We start from the raw sequence: 16,805 nt of genomic DNA, 5'->3' as shown, positions 1-16,805 counted from the left end.
ACTAGGCTCTTGTGGGACTCTGAAAAGGGACACTGCATTGCATTACGGCGCGGTTAAGTTAGGCCCATTATGTCTGTCTTTCAGATGCTCGCTTGCTCGCTCACCAGGCCAAAAGAAAGTGACTCAGAATGATTAGGAAAAATCCCTGCTCTTATGCACAGACCATGTTACGAGACTCCGTCTTTTTCCGTTTGGGGAAGTGTTGTTTCCAGGGGAAATTCTGAGCTGACTTGGGTACTGTGACTGCCCATGTAATGGTGGAAAACGAGCCGTGTGGTTAGTCCTTGTTCTGCATTGCGCGTGTCTCCTCCTCCCTTTGTGCATAGATGGAATTTAGCAGGGCAGAATCTAGTAATGGGAACAAGTGGCGGGAGACCTGAATCACCTGAGACAAAGGTGGGAAAAAATAAAAGGCTGAACTGGGGGCAAGAGGGAATGTTTCTGCCTTTCCCTGTCTGATTGTTATTAACAAGTATTCCAGAGCATGAGGAACAGCAGTCTCCTAGATCATATTTTCTGTATTGCTCTTCTGCATGATTTATTTTTAAAAGACCCTTATTTTTAAAAGACCCTTGGTCTCTGGCTCCTGTTTTTCCTCCATGCACAGGCAAGCCATGACTTTGCCTCCCTTGTGAGATGCCATTGCCACGGAAGTCTCTTGGCCTCCCCAAGGATTCTGTTTTGTGTTCCTGTTGTGCCTTCAGCCTGAGGGGTCCAAGCACTTTGCACAGCTTAATGTCTGAAGTAAAGAAATACTACCCTCACTTCCCAGATGGGGAGGGGAAGTGACCTGCCCAAGGTCTCCCAGTGTCTGAGTCCAAAAGAAAACTCTGGTCTCCTGACTCCTGGTTCTTTATCTATTGATGAGGGCCCCGATCCTGCAAATGTTTACATGTACGCTCCACTTTACTACCCTGATTAGCTCCACTGAAATCCATTCAGGATAGTAAAGCTCCACTGAAAGCTATTCAGGATAGTAAAGGTTAATAATGTGTAAGTGAGTGGCTTTTGGTTTTGTAGAAAAACAATTATGCTCCCTGGATCTAGAGGTTGGAAGTGAGCAGACGACCTCAGCTTTTTCAGAAACAAAGGAGTTTATTCTGAAGACAAGATCTAATAATAAAGACATGGGGCTTACAGAAGCAGAACTCATTCCATTAGGAGGAAGGATTTTCCATTTAAGGGGTAGGTAGCTCCCTAAAGCAAAGGCCCATACGCCCACGCCTATCTGATCCCACTTTGCAGAAATCATAAGTGGAGATGAGGTTCCTCAACTGGAACACTGTCTCAGAGCCTCCTTGGCTCTGTATAGGTGTGTGGTGTATTCCAGACAGCGCTGGAATTGCAAGCTGTCACTTTAAGAGAAGGGAGATGGACAGGGTTCCTGACCCTGCTTGCAGGTTAGGGAGCTCTGTAACAAAGCATGTGACTCAAAAGTGCAGCTGATTGGCATCAGTCTGTTTTAAAGCAAGGTGCAGTGAGTTGTGCGTGGCTACCTTGAGGGAGCAGCCCGTTTTCTCTGTTTGGGTTCTTGTGCGTTATTTCTGAATTCTAAGAAATAAAGTAGTGTTACGTTGCAACCTTCCAGCCAGAGTATTTTGTTTTTATCTAATTTCTCTGTCTTGATATGACCATCACAATGTAGATTTGAACTTGTTGGCTCACACCCTTTAAGCTTCTGTCAGAGAGAAGTTTGCTCAGAAAAGATCATTCTGGGCTTCCAACCTGGCCCCGTGCATTTTGCAGAATCCCTTGCAACTTCCTCCTGCACTGCTTCATCTAACCTGCTCTCAGATTTCTGCCCCACACGTGTATCTGCCATCTTCTCTGGCCCTTGCACAACTGCTCAACTTATTAAGAACTGCCCCTCTCCCCCAAAATGAACTAGCCTAAATACTTCCTTCTGTAGCTTCAGGACATTGCTATGTATCCTGCCATCTTCAGAGACCACAAATAATTCCCTTCTTTCATGTATATCGCTATTTAGAACGTATTTATAGAATGTGATCTTGAGTTGAAAAATGTTTTTTTTTTAATATATATATAATAATATAATCACACACACACACACACACACACACACACACACACACACACACACACACACACACACAAGGAGCTTAACTACTAACTACCTAAAATGCTCAGAATCGGAACTCTGTGTGTGTTGCATAAGAATATGAGAATGGCCATACTGGGTCAGACCAAAGGTCCATCTAGCCTAGTATCCTGTCTTCTGACAGTGGCCAATGACAGGTGCCCCAGAGGGAATGAACAGAATAGGTAATCATCAAGTGATCCGTTCCTTGTTGCCCATACCCATCTTCTGGCAAACAGAGGCTAGGGATACCATCCCTGCCCATCCTGGCTAATAGCCATTGATGGACCTATCCTCCATGAATTCATCTAGTTCTTTTTTGAACCCTGTTATAGTCTTGGCCTTCACAACATCCTCTGGCAAGGAGTTCCACAGGTTGACTGTGCATTGTGTGAAAAAAAATATTTCCTTTTGTTTGTTTTAAACCTACTGCTTATTAATTTCATTTGGTGACCCCTAGTTCTTGTGCTATGAGAAGGATTAAATAACTCTTCCTTATTTACTTTCACCACACCAGTCATGATTTTATAGACCTCAAGGATATCCCCCCGCCCCCCAGTTGTCTCTTTTTTCCAAGCTGAAAAGTCCCAGTCTATTTAATCTCTCCTCATATGGCAGCTGTTCCATACCCCTAATCATTTTTGTTGCCCTTTTCTGAACCTTTTCCAATTCCAATATATCTTTGAGATGCGGCGACCACATCTGCACACAGTATGTGTGTTAATACTCAACTGTTGCATCCTATGGGCTACTTATGGGTAGTAGGGTGTCTCCCACAATCTTTAGGGATGTTTAAAATCCCATCTTTCCAGTGATGATCCAGCAGTTGTGTGTGAATTTCTGATGTGGTTATAACTTGTGTAAGATGATCTGACTCCTCTCTTCCTGCCCATAGGTGCTGGAACAAAAAGCGCTGGGGGTGCTGCCACACCCCCTGGCTTGAAGTGGTTTCCATCATATACAGGGTTTACAGTTTGGTTCAATGGCTCTCAGAACCCCCATCATACAAATTGTTCTAGCCTGCTCCTGCCTGTCCCCTAATAGGGACACTGAATGTAGCGTTTGTATGTAACAGTCTCCTGCTGGATGCGATTACCTCCCTCTGCTGTGTCCCACGTAACTTTCTTGTCGGATCACAAGGCGGCTGTTGCAATGTGAGGTGGCTGTCATCCTGGTGAAGTGCCAGTGACGCCTCCGTGGTCTTGTGAGTCCTGCTTTCAGAATGCTGGGCTGCCTCTCTGAAACGGAAACTTCCTTGCTGTTCAGACGACCTTTGTGGGAGAGGTTTCAGAGTAGCAGCCGTGTTAGTCTGTATTCGCAAAAAGAAAAGGAGTACTTGTGGCACCTTAGAGACTAACCAATTTATTTGAGCATAAGCTTTCGTGAGCTATAGCTCACTTCATCGAAAGCTTATGCTCAAATAAATTGGTTAGTCTCTAAGGTGCCACTAGTACTCCTTTGACTTTCCTCTCCCACAAAAAGAAAAGGAGGATTATGGAAAAGGCTTATTTTGGAAGCCAATGGTGGTAGCACATCTTGAATGGCTCTAGGATTTAGAGACGCACCTCCCCAGTGCCTGTCTGGTACCCTATGAGCAATGGGTGCTGGCTATCCTACCTGCCCCCAAAGGAAATGGTGAACCTTAGACATCAGCTGACCATTCTGAATCTGCTCCCGATGTCCAGTTTTCCCAAAGAGTAATGCACAACCATGATGGGACCTGCAGGCCCTCTGCTGGGCATGTGTATGAGGGGATGCACTCGGGAAAGTGGGCCCACAAGGGAGTTGGTGTCTGAACACTTCACGCTGAGTGGGGGTGGTCCGAGGGGAACAGCGGAGTTCAGAGCTGTCTAATGTTGGAGCCCAGCACTTGTTTTTTCCCTTAGCTGAGCTAGGGCAAACGGTCTTCGGATCCTCTACCTGAGGTCCTGATTGCTTGTAGGCCTTAAATTTCCCATAGAATTCCTGGGGTGCCTAGTCCTATTATTGCACGGGCCAAATTTGAACTCTGGTAAGTACGTTCAGCTTAGTTGAAGTGCCTGCTGCAGTGTGAAATTGGATCTTCTGTAGCGTTCTTCTGTGTTTGCTGATGCATCATCCCCCCTAGAGATGGCTGCTTGGCAGTGTCGGGTGAAGAATGATCTCCATGTAGTACATAGGAGTCGGAACGCTCCTGGACTCTGGACCTGATCTTTGTGGCTAGGCTAGTCTGTCTAGTTGGTTACTTGTGAAAGGCACGTGCTCTGCATAATTCATTCTACTGCAATGCTATTGAGTGTGCTTCTCTTTGGTACTTGGAATATCGCTTACTAAGTGCATTGAGTCTATTTCACTAGGTAATACAGGGAAGTGGGAGACGGTACCTGAATATAATGAGGTGGAGCCCATCCCTGGGTGGTCGTGATGGGAGGTTTACCAGCTGAACAGTGGTTGGTTGGCCAGTACACAAGGGGTCTGGAGGAGTCTGTCCAGACCCTAGCGGGCAGACGTTCGTGTCACCCAGACCACAGGGATCTGCTTAACCCCACTGTCTTCTCCTCCAGTTTTGGACCATGGGGAGCAGCAAGAGCAAACCCAAAGACCCCAGCCAGAGGAGACGCAGCCTGGAATCTGCCGAGAATGCCCACCATGGCGGCTACCCTTCCTCTCAAACGCCCAGCAAGACGCCTGTCCCTGACCCCCATCGGACCCCCAACCGCTCCTTCGGGAGCATGGCTGCTGAGCCGAAGCTCTTCGGAGGCTTCAATACGTCCGACACAGTCACGTCCCCGCAGCGCTCGGGGGCTTTAGCTGGTCAGTATGACATCAGCTCTGACCTGCCAGAGCGGGAGGAGCAGCTGGAGGTTCTGGGGGAGGGAGGGTGTTAGAAGGGAGCCATGTGCTAGATGAGGAAGAACTGTCTCGGGGGAGTGCTGGACCCTGAGCCTTAGGCTGGTGGGGGCCGTATGACGGGTCGGTGCCATTTTTGCCAGCTGTGAGGAAGGCTGCAGTGGAGAATCCAGCTTTGCAAATGCCATGAGGAAAGCAGAGGCTGTGCCGAGCACGGCTCATGGCTAATTGCCATGGGGGAGCAAATGCCTCCTGGAGCGGGAGCGTGGCTAACAGGATGAGTTTGGGTCTGTTTCAGGCGGAGTCACCACCTTTGTGGCCCTCTACGACTACGAGTCACGGACGGAAACAGACCTTTCCTTCAAGAAAGGGGAGCGCCTCCAAATTGTCAACAACACGTAAGTGCGTCTGCCTGCTCGCTGGGCTGGGGACACCTCTGTTGCGTGGGCTGGCATCTCCCTTGGAGAGGTTCTGACCCTTCCTGCTCAGGGGAGCCCCGCTAGTAACGTTCCTGCCTCAAAACTGCTCTTCTCCCTCTTGCTTCTCCTCTTTCTTCTATGTTTAAGCCCTGGCTGGTCATGTCTGTTGCCTGGGGTTTGCACGTGGTTCCTCTGGGATCCTTCCCTTCCCAAAGCCTGGTGGTGTGGCTGTCTGCCTGTCCAGCTGCAGAGGGGTGGGCTGTGCCTCCTGTGCCAGCGAAGGGCCCCTGAGCTAGACCCAGGGGATTTATCAAGAGTACCACAAGCTGCTGTTCCTGCCTCTGGGGCTGCTGCCAGATAGGGAGCTTCGGGGCCATGGAGCAGCCCATGCAGCACTAGGTGGTGAGGGGCAGCTAGTGGGATCCTCCAACTTGCCCCATTCAAGCAGCCTCCCTTCTTACCTCCCTAACCCTCCGCCCCAGGACTGGGGAGGGCTGGGTATGGTTCCCTGCAGCTCTGCCCAGAGCGCTAGAGAGGCTCCAGTCCCTCCCTTCAAGGAGGTAGTGAAGGGAAGCTGACCTGCTCTAAGGAGCATACCTGTGACTGGAGTCATGTGGTGGGTTCTCCCCTGCTCTGTGACATAATGGTGCCGCCGGGTCCCAGTCCCCAGCGTCCTGCCCACCCCTTGAGCACTGGATGTGATGTGTATCTCGGGGCAGAGGCAGTGAATGCACCTCAGATGGTTTGACAGGCATCCTACGGTCCATAGAGAGGATCTCCCATGGAAGTGGGTAACAGACACCTGCTCGCCCTACCGGAGGATCCACTGGGAAGATTGTGAAGCCCCCTGTGTCTTGATGTGACGCCGTGCGGGGTTTAGGTGCCAAGGGAACTGCATTAACCCCGGCAGCCTGCGCTGCGGGAGCTGGGCAGCAGAATGAGGCATTTGGGAAATCCTGGGGGTTACTGAGTTAGTCCCCCTCTCTTACTAGAGCTGGGTCCTGCATCTGGCCTACTCTCCCCAGTGCTAGGGCGGGGTTGGTGCTCTGGAGCTAGAGGAAGCCTATCTTGAGCTGTGAGATGTTCGGGCAGTCTGAGCTCTGGGAAGGTCCAGGAGAGGAACAGCAAAAAGGTGCTGGGCAGCACCGGGAGGCAAGCAGCGAGCATGCAAAGGGCCCCCTGGTCGAATGCAAGTGGCGTCTCCCCTTAGAACTATCACTAAAGTCACTGCAGTCCCCTCGAAGCGAGATACACAGAGGTTAAGTGACGTGCCCAGGGCCACAGAGGGAGCAGGCGTCTGACTCGGGAGTCCCTGGCTCCGAGTTCTGTGCTCGGACCACTTCACAGTTCCCCTCCGTAAGCTAGGAAACAGCCCTCTGCTGTTGATGCTGTGGAGAGGGATTGTTGGTTGTTTCTCTGGCTGCTCGGAGCATCTAAGGTGTCTGTGGCAGAGCGAAAGGTTAGGTGCTTCCTGGGGTGAGCCAGACCTAGAGGTTCTTATTGAAAGATGCATCGTCAGGATCACCTTTAGTTTGACCTAGTGTTGGGGCCAGGCTCTAGGGTGAACCAGAACTGGCTTCCACCCTGCCTGCCCTGCCACCACTCCCCAAAACAAACCCCCATTGGGAAGTATTGTCCTGTTACTCGTGGTGCCCCTTGGCTGCCAAATCTCTCCTCTGCCTAGTGGCATTAGCCTCCCCAGTCTTTAAATAAATCACACCTCTCGGGGTTTATTGTGCTTGCCTGCTTCTGGCTGACAGCCTCAATTGAGGCCACAGGATCTCAAATCCTTTTTGATTGCCTTGTGAGATCTCTCCACGCACACTTCTTTCCCAGTTCAGCAGCGCCAGCGCCCGTGCGGTACCTCTAATCTAAGCCCTGTCTCTTTCTCTCCTGCACAACATGCTTTCATTTAGGAGAAAAGTGGATGTCAGGTGTGTATCTGTTTTTACTTTTTTGTTTAAAGCCAACTTCCTTCCCGGGTGGGCTAAAGGGCAGCTGGGGAGGGGGTTGCTTCGTGGTCCATTTATGGTCCCTGGTCGCAGTTACACTTGGATCCCTTTGTTTTGTTCTTCCCTCCAGTGGAGCTTTTATAGGTTCATCTTCTAACTACTAAATAGCCCTGCCTAGATCTGTGTGCCAATACTGTGGTGGTGTGAATTCAGTCCCCTCTTCTCATCCAGGTCTGGCACCTTCTTCCCTCATCCCTTCCCAACAAAGCACTTCCTGCCTGTTTGTTTTCTCTCCCCCTTTTTTGTTTCTCCCATTCATCCAAGCCACCAGTGCACCAATCTTTCTAATGGCAATGGGGGATGCAGGCAGGACAGAGTGGGGACTGCTTCCACCCTGCCTCTCTGAAATTCTTGGTGCTGCACCCCTTGATCTCCTCAGCTCCCCCAGTGGCATTCTTGCCAGCTCTTTACGCTGCATGTTGCATGCAGTTGGAAGTAGGATAATGCAAAGGGCTGCAGTAGGAGAGGTGTTGAATTTGTTCTTCGTTGGAACCAAGTGTGTACTTTTTAACAAGTGTGCATGCACAGACAAGCTTATCAATAGATACATTTCAGAGCTCTTACGGTGCACCGGCCAAATAGCCATGCATCAAGGAATATGCATGCTCTTCTGGCAAAGGCTGTGCTGTGGGAGACACATCTGTCTGGGTTCTTACACTTTCCCCTGCCACTTTCTTAAAACTAAGGAAATTTAAAATGTGAAGGGAACACTTAAAGATTGCAACATCAAGCACTGGCAGGCCCGATAACTCCCTGATTGTGAGGTTTCTACTGCTATGTTACTTGTGTAGTGTTGCCCAAATGGAATTTTTCAGTTCCCAACTCCTATGTGTTTTTGGTTATTAACTCAAGCCATAAAATCTCTCTAATGTGTGAAGTGGCTAAGTTCAGTGTTGCAGAAGAAACCTCAACTTTGGGAGTTTCCTGACCCCTTTTTGAACGTTTGACTTTTGGAATCTTAATTTTGTACTAACGCTAGCTTTGGTTTCTAATGAGTACTCTAAAAGGAGGAATCTGCCTATTGGGGATTTTGGATTGTGCAAATATCTGTGGGAGGTTCCCCCCACTCCCGTGCACAAAAGGCAACTCTGCTTTCCATCTGAATTACATTTGCTCACTATTCCAAAGTATGTGTGTCTCCTTTGTACATGCTGCAGGGACTCTGAGAACAATATGGCTATCTCTGCAGGGCAGGTAGAGTGCTTGGAAATCCTAAGGTGCACTACGCAGGAGAAAAGACCTCCGTTTCAAGCTACATACCCCACAGTATCCAGTGTAACCGCATTGCTGCGACCTTCACTTTATCAGAGGAAAAAACCATCTTTAGAAAGCAGCTTCATGCAGTGCTGTTAGGAGAGTGACCAGGGGTGAAAGTAACTGAGGACACTTACCAGTGCAGGGCTGGGGTGGCTCCAGCCCCCAGAAGGGGCGGGGCCTCCGGTGGAAGGGGCTGCCTGGCCCGTGCTGCCCGGGGCTCCCGTGTTGATTTAAAGGGCCCGGGGCTCCGGATGCCTCTGCCGCAGTAGCAGCGTCTGGAGCCCTGGGCCCTTTTAAATCGCCGGCCCCAAGGTAGCTGCTCCCTTTGGGCCCCCCCCCCGCCCGTCGGCGGCCGGGGGGGCAAAAGGGGCAGGGACGTTAAAGCGCTGCAAGGCCCTTTGCCGTGGCAACGCTTTAATGTCCCTGCCACTTTTGCCTCCCCTGTAGGCGGCCCTGCTGGTACGGACGCTACTGGCAGGGCTGCTGACGGGGTGGGGGAAGGGGCAGCGACGTTAAAGCTTTAACATCGCTGCCCCTTCCCTCCCCCCTCCGCCTCCTACCAGCAGGGCCACCGACAGGGGAGGCAAAAGGGCAGCACTTTAATGTGGTGCGGGTTCTTACCGGTACACAGTATCGGCCCGTACTGGCTCACTTTCACCCCTGGGAGTGACTAACCTACACGTGTTGAATGATTGAAAACACTTAATCTTCTGCCTAACACACTGAGATGTGCAGACATTCCTGGGATAACCACCCACCTTGTCATGCGTTCTCGCTGACCACGCAGTGGAGCTGGCATTCTAGCCACATGTTCTGAATGCAGTTAGCCCAAAACCTAGTCATTTTGTTTTCCTTTTGCGAAGTATCATTAGAGAAATATGTGGCAGATGGAAAATCCTGCCTAGCGATACATCCAGGCCCTTTGGTATTGGAACTAGAGTCATGTAACCTCTCAGGAAATGCTTCTGGTTGAGGTAGGTTACAAACTCCCGCCCACGCCTGGTTTTGAGTCAATCTGAGTTGGTTTATGGGTTTGCTTCAAAACCACACAGAGCTTGGTGTCTTCAGCACTTTTCTTCTGGAGTCGCTGATCTTGTTTTGACTCAGTTAAACTTGAGAAGGAGCCATAGGCTTGGAGTGAGAGAGAACTATTGCGTGGACCTCTGTGGAATGAAACAGCCAAGTGTCTCCCATCCTTCGGTTAAAGAGGAGGGACTCAGGTGGCGAGCCAGGAGGTGACTACACCTTTGCAAAGCTGGGAAGGTGGTAAGTGGCAAGGCTTCTCCTCTGCCTCCTGAGCTTTGGCGGCCTATAGCCAAAGCTCATATAAAAGGTGTGCGGGTCCGTCAAAGTCACTGGGGAATAGCACAGCAACTTGGTAACGAGAGCTGCCCCGCTCTACTTCTCACACCCCAATGAGAGGCTAATGTCAGGGCTGACTGGACCATTTAAAACGGTCATGATACGCACTGTAGAGATGGCCCCCAAACAACCCCCACCCCCATATGAATAATTGGATCTCCCAAACTTGATGTGGTTAGAAATCCGCCCTGGTTCAGAACTGCCAGAATAATTTGTGTTCTCATAGCACCTAGGAGCCCTCTCCATGGACCTGTTGTGCTAGGTGCTGTACAAACACACAACAAACAGAGCCCCTGCCCCAAGGAGCTTCCAATCTAACTGTATAGTGAGCTGAACCAAACCCACCGATCAGGATCGCCAGCACCTCACAGTTCAGCTGCAGGTCTCTGAGACTCAGGCCCCATTCTGTACCATGGCTATAACTGATGGCACTGTCATCCCGAACCTGGTTACAAGGCAGCTTAAATTAGCAGGCCAAGATTTCCAAAAGTGGCTAGGGACTTCGGCTGCCTCCATTTTTGGAGGGAGGGGGGAGGAAGACGTTTGTAAAGGTTTCAGAGGGTGGGAGCTCAGCACTTCCTGAAAAGTCACGCCTCTGATCTGTCTCAAACATTGAGGCCTTCATGAGGAGAAGTCACTTCTGGGAATCTTGGCTGCAGCGTACCCAAGGCGTAACCTGGGACAGGGGCCCGGTTAAGGAACCTTGATACAGCTAGAATCACTTGACATCGTTGTCTCCGTGACAGACAGACAGACAGCAAAGCTGGACATTCCTGTCACATTGGCCAGGCTGGAAAGATTGAGGTTTACCCTGCTCATTTGTTAGAGCTGGTCAAAAATTTATCTGACGGAACAGTTCTCCATTGGAAAATGCTGAGTCAATGAAATCGAATCACTCTTGCAAAATGTGGTGTTTTTTGTTAGTTTCCCTGTCAAAAAACATTATCTAAATATTTTATTTAGATTTAATCATTTTTACTCAAACTATCATATAATTGAAACAATAAAAAACATATTTCAACCTTTATCAAAATTAAACATTTTGGGATATTTTTGTTTCATGGGGAGTTAAAAATCAGATTTTGGGGTGGGTTGGTTTGTTTGTCCCAATGTGGGATGAAACCAAATTTTGAAAGCTCAGAATTTCCCGTCTCAGTTTCTCTTTTCAGCCAGCTCTTGTTCATCCTTGTTCCCCAGTCTCCGTCCCCTCTGTAATGGATTCAGTACAGCACGGACCCATGGCTGGCACATCAGCTTAGCATAGGAGGAGCTGTGGAATCCCTTGAGCTATTCCCCATGCCTTTCCATGGAGAGGGATCTCTCTTCAGAGTGGCCCACTGGCAGCATACCTACCTACTTAGGCAACAGTTTGGTAGGATGCCACCATCTGCCAACGTCCTAGTGTTGCAGCGGAGACAGGATCCCGATCATGGGTGTGTAAGCAGTTTGCCTGGGCCTCCCAGCTCTCTTTAGAAAGAGCTCCCAAAGTGCATTGTCCCCTGTCTTGCTCTACATGCATCTCCTCTGGCACTGTAGCCTCTGCTGAGGCAGGATGGCATAGTTGACCTGAGTTTCCCAGAATGCACTGTTGGTATCTATCTTAGGTACTTATTTGGCCCCCATTCCAGTGTTATCTAAGCCCCTCACAACCTTCAGTGTATGTGTATGCCACACCCCTGAGAGACAGGGCAGTGCTAATCTCCCCATTTTGCAGGTGGGGCACAGAGAGAAAGTGACTTGCCCAAGATCTCATTGGGCAGCATGCACTACATTAGCCTTCTAAATAGATGTGCTTGCTAATGGGGCAGTATTGGTGCATCTGCAGGTGCACAATATTTCCCCATTATACAGAGTGAAAACACCTGTAAAATGGGTCATGAGATGGCCTGAGCTACCAAAGGCTGAGGGGTCTGGATCCAGGTTTTGGGTTAGGCCATTGTGCAGGGAGGGACTAGCAGGGGATCTGAATTTCCCCAGGGTTTGAGGCAGAGAGTTCAAATCTGGAAGATGTGTGGTTGGGTGTCTTTTTGTTAAGCTCAGACCATCTCTTAAAATGTGCCTTTAAAAAACCCCTGAAGTTATCCATTTATTTGAAACTAAATATTTATTTATTTGTTCTGAAAATATGAATCCTCTGGTAAAGTATCTCAAGACCCTTATCAGGAATCTGCAGAGTTCTTTGTAGATTTGTTTATCCTGCAGTCACAGTAAATTAGACGCAGGCTCTTCCTTCCTCCCTCCCATCTGACTCTGATAGAACAGTCTCTGTAATATGTGACTGCCATCTCCCATAGAACAAAACTTCCCCAGTCTTCAGGCATTCCTTTCTGCTTGTGACCCACTTACAAGAATCCCCCGAGACACCCCAGTGAAAATCTGGGAACTGGTGCGACAAAGTCGTTGCCCTGGATTTGTTTTCTCACTTCACCAGTCTGCTCATCCCAAGAGATCGCTGCTAATGGAAATGACGGCCGTACTTTATTGTGACAAGATGGTGGGCTTGACTATCCCGTTATCCATCTCAGAGCCCCTAGATGTGCTTAGACACTACAGTGATGAACCAGAACAATCTATATAGACTCATCTCAAATTCCAGCCTTGTAAAATTGTACTTGCGGCAAGTAACACTTTTATGGGCAGGATCCATCCTTCTGGTGTAGATGAGCAAGTACACTTTTTAAAATAGATTTTAACAACTTCTACATCTAGTCAGTAAGCCTGTGTGCACTATAGCAGTAATTGTACGTGTAAATGGCTATGCATAATCCCATGGGCAAATGATGCACTTTTGCCCATGCAGTTAGGAATATTTGAGCTTTGTGTCTGGATTGGAAAAGTTTCCTGTCCATTTTCCAAGGCTGCCATGTGCCATCTGATCTGTGTATACACTGTGTTAGGGGTACACACACTCGTTCCTTTCAAAGTGCAGGGAGGTGGTCTTTTGGGGGAGTTCGTGCTGTCATCGCAGTCTATGAAACAGCTTGGTGGAGTCTGAGACACCTCTGTTCTGAGGAAATGTATTCTCAAATCCACATGGGGGGTTTGTCTACCCAGCAGCCGTGGCTTCACTTGTGAAATTCTGCAAGATAAAGACATTCCAAACCACCTTGACATTTGGAGTGCTTTCAGGGTTAGTTCTTTAGAGAGAGAGGAGCGCGTACCACATGGAGCAGGAGCCTGTTCCTCACCTCTTCCCTCTTGCTCACTTCACATACAGCTTAGGGTACTGCATCTCACCAGGGCTGCACCAGCAACTTGTGCACGGCCACATGAATAACTGAGCTCCGAGACAGCTTCTTAAAGTGACTCCTGGGATAACACCGCAGTAGCTCTGAGCTCCCTGTGCAGCCCAATACTGAAGCATGGATCCATAGGCACCGACTTTTACTTTTCCCCAGGGCTGCTCCGGCCCCTCCCACGAGGCCACATCCCCTGCTCCATCCCTGCCCTCGGTCCGCTTTTTCCTGGCCCCAGCTTGCTATTCTCCGCCCTTCCCCATCTGCCAATCTTGTGCCAAACAGCTGTGGCTGGTGGGTGCTGAGCACGCTCTATTTTTTTCCGTGGGTTCTCCCCACAGAACAGAGTCGGCACCTGTGCCTGGATCCACTTCTGCTGGGAGAGCCCCTCACCCAATCATGTAAGCACCTCATACAGGATCAGTGATAGGGAGAGATTACATGAAACCTGACGCCAATCATGACCGTCCTTTCCCCACTGAATTCAAAAGGAGTTTTGCCGCCAAAATAAATGGCAGTGCCATTCAAGCCCTGCTAAGTGACGTTCATGCCTCAATCATTTATTTTTCACGCTCTGTCCCTCCCCTTTTTTCCTCTCTTCCTCCTTGTTGCTTTTATGTGATTTGCATTTAACAAACAAGTCTCCTTTGTTTGGCCGTCTTTTCTGGCACGCTTTTTTTTTTATTATCACAGTCATTCTGCTTTTTTCTTTTTCTTTTTCTTTTCCTTCTCTGCTTCCCTGTTCTTTCTGCTCTCTGGGATTTCCAATGCTTCACACTTCAGACAGACTTGGTTCAAATTTAGATGGCTCCAAAGGTATTTTCAATGGGTATCTGATGTGCCTTTTTAAGTAAGGAGTTTCCTTATTTAAAAGGCTATCACCTGTGGAGTGTGTATGTGAGAGTGATCGCACAGTGACCGTGGCCATCGCATGCCTTATGGGATCAACGTGGTATCCGCACTGGAATCTTTGATCAAATGGCATTTCTGAATTAACTTAGGGTGCCCTGATACTGGAGCAATTTGACCCTTGTTGCCAATATATTTCCTAGAGCACTTGGTGCCATGGCTGTCATGATGGTCAGTGACTATATCCAAGCAAATGCTTAGATTCTTGTGGCTGTGGAGGGACAGACCCCTTTCCAAAGCTCTGCCTGTTGAGGGTTCTGCACTCTGCCTCTTGTTTGGTGCAGTAAATCCAAGCCCAAAAGAACAAGGGCCAAATCAAGGTGCTGAGCAACTATAAATGCCCCCTCCCCTGCCCGTGTTGATGGGAATTGCAGGTGCTCGGCACCTCAGACTCAGCCCTTTGTGAGCAAAGCTCCGTTATTAGTTCCCCTGCCAGCTTGGCTATTGCCCCCAGGGGTTCTAATGGTCCCTTGGAGAGGGTATTTCAAGGTGAATTTCTAGTGACTGTCGTGGGGAGCGGTTGTAGTCGATGGTAAAAATAATATTGAGAGCAAAGAGTGATGCTTTCTGTGGCCTAACAAATTCCTCTGCTCATCTGTAATGTAGGGTTGCCAGTTTTGGTTGGACGTATTCCTGGAGGTTTCATCACACAACAATCTTTAATTAAAAAGATTCATCTTTAATTCTTGGAGACTCCAGGACAATCCTGGAGACTTGGCAACCCTAGTAATGACCGCAGGAAACATGGGAAGGTGGACATATAGTAGGGCTCACAGCACCCAGCCCCCAACCTGAACTAACTCGCCCTGAACCTTCGAGAGCTTGTCCCTTGACCTGTTGACTCTAAATCCAGTTTCAATCCAATCTGATTGTAGCTTTGGGTCTCTGAACATCTCCCAGTTCAGTAAAGCTGTGGGCACCCAACAGTGACCTAAGCAAAACAATCCCGAAGAACTAGCTTGGAAATAACCCTGGTGCTAGTGACCTCCCTGAAAGGGCTGGGTTGTCTGTTGGCAATACCTCCAGCCCAGGGAGTCCACTCTTGATTGACAGATGCTAGAGAAGTTCCTCTTTTTGAATGTCTGTCTCTCTTTATTTCTCTTCCAGGGAAGGAGACTGGTGGCTGGCTCACTCCCTCACGACAGGACAAACGGGCTACATCCCCAGTAACTATGTCGCACCCTCAGACTCCATCCAGGCTGAAGAGTAATTGAAATCTTTTTAGACGGTTTAAAAGAACAATGCAAACAGCCTGCCAAGTATATTTTTTTCAGACATGTTTTGTAGCCTCCTAAAGGCCTTTGTGGGCTTTCTGAGGTTGCCACTCTGTTAAACATTTTGTTGTTTTCCTCAGGCATGCTCAAAGCCAAATGTTAAGACTAGATATGTTTTCGTGCCATATACAGTGAAATCTGTCTTGAGCAACTGCCCAGGGTTGGCCTGTGTAGTAGATGTGGCCCTAAAGGATCTGATTTTTTTTTTTTTCCTGGACCAAATAGGCATTTAATTGCATATGCAAGATGTTGACTAATTTGCTTATGCAAATTAGGGGCAGCATGCCAATAGGCACATTTGCACCCGCAGTGGCCCTATTTGTGTATGCAATCACGCTCGTGGTCTGTGCAAACTAGGCATGTGCAATCAGCTGCACCACTAATTTTTATGTAAATCTACCCTGACGGGTTGCATGCACCATGCTGGAAGGCTTGACAGGGCTAACCCCAAATCACACAGACTCCCATCTGAACACTGCTGCAGGCGCTCATGCAGCCTGCACTGTGCTGTGAAAATAACACCCACTTTCTGCTCCACATCTGGGGGGGGGCAGAGTTCTTGGAGTAACACTGGGCTGGGATGCCTGGGGGACACTTGAATTAAAAAAGACAAGTGACTGCCTATGACACAGAATTGCTTTGGAGGGGCGGGAGGGGAGAGGCTTTTGCTGTTTACCTAATTATATCTTTCCCAATAGATCCCTGGCCGTTGGGATTTGAGAACTCTGACGAATGCCTCTGGCTGTTAATGCAACCCTTGGTTCTAGCAATCAGTGCTGTGGGGGAGGGGATGTTGGGGCATCCCTCTTTAAAACGTGGTAGCACTAATGAAGAGGGTCTAAGTCCAGGGGGTTTTCCTTGTGCTGATCTGTTGCTTGCTCTTCCAGGTGGTATTTTGGCAAGATCACTCGCCGAGAGTCGGAGCGGCTCCTGCTCAATTCTGAGAACCCCCGAGGAACCTTCCTGGTCAGGGAGAGTGAAACCACCAAAGGTAACTGGATCCCCGGCAGGCACTTAGGTCCATGATGAAGGCCTATGGGGTGGTTAAGTCTTGGAGAACCATCCCTATACGGTGCTCCTGTCAGGATCTGGAGGCACAAGGCAGTGGGGTGGCCAGTCTGCTGGATCCAGGCGTCTCCCCAGGCTCTGCGCTTCCTCTCACAAAGATGGAATGAGGAGATGCTAGCTGGAGTTGCTGAGAGGCGCCCACTTCTCTGTGCGCACAACCCCTAAAGTGCCCCCTATCCTATGCCTGGAGGGGCAGCCTGTCTGCAGTACACCCAGAATCCTTGTCCTGTACCAAGGTGACCCTTAATCGGTGACCTCCTTGCTTTTAACCCTTGCGCTTTTAATCTGTCCCTGCTCAGCCAGCCTGTTCCAATGGGTGGTTCCCCCAACTCTTTCCCCAG

The 16,805-nt window shown here is 49.2% G+C and overlaps 1 protein-coding gene across 4 annotated transcripts in view; it reads left to right on the top strand.

Annotated features, from left to right (window-relative positions):
* The window catches only part of SRC (SRC proto-oncogene, non-receptor tyrosine kinase), a 71,950-nt gene that overhangs the window by 37,923 nt on the left and 17,222 nt on the right, over positions 1-16,805 (top strand). For 3 of the 4 annotated variants that reach the window (XM_037915446.2, XM_043526773.1, XM_043526772.1), the window contains exons 3-7: positions 4,642-4,891; positions 5,226-5,325; positions 7,263-7,280; positions 15,230-15,328; positions 16,284-16,387. In XM_037915446.2, the coding sequence (XP_037771374.1) occupies positions 4,651-4,891; positions 5,226-5,325; positions 7,263-7,280; positions 15,230-15,328; positions 16,284-16,387 (562 nt within the window). In that variant the 5' untranslated portion in view covers positions 4,642-4,650. The remainder of the gene's footprint in view (positions 1-4,641; positions 4,892-5,225; positions 5,326-7,262; positions 7,281-15,229; positions 15,329-16,283; positions 16,388-16,805) is intronic. The other variant, XM_037915447.2, reaches the window with a different exon arrangement.

This window comes from Chelonia mydas, chromosome 13, assembly GCF_015237465.2.
Source record: "Chelonia mydas isolate rCheMyd1 chromosome 13, rCheMyd1.pri.v2, whole genome shotgun sequence".
Classification (NCBI taxonomy): Eukaryota; Metazoa; Chordata; order Testudines; family Cheloniidae; genus Chelonia; species Chelonia mydas.
The sequence above is the reverse complement of the archived record's forward strand: the minus strand, read 5'-3'. Positions and strand labels throughout refer to the sequence as shown.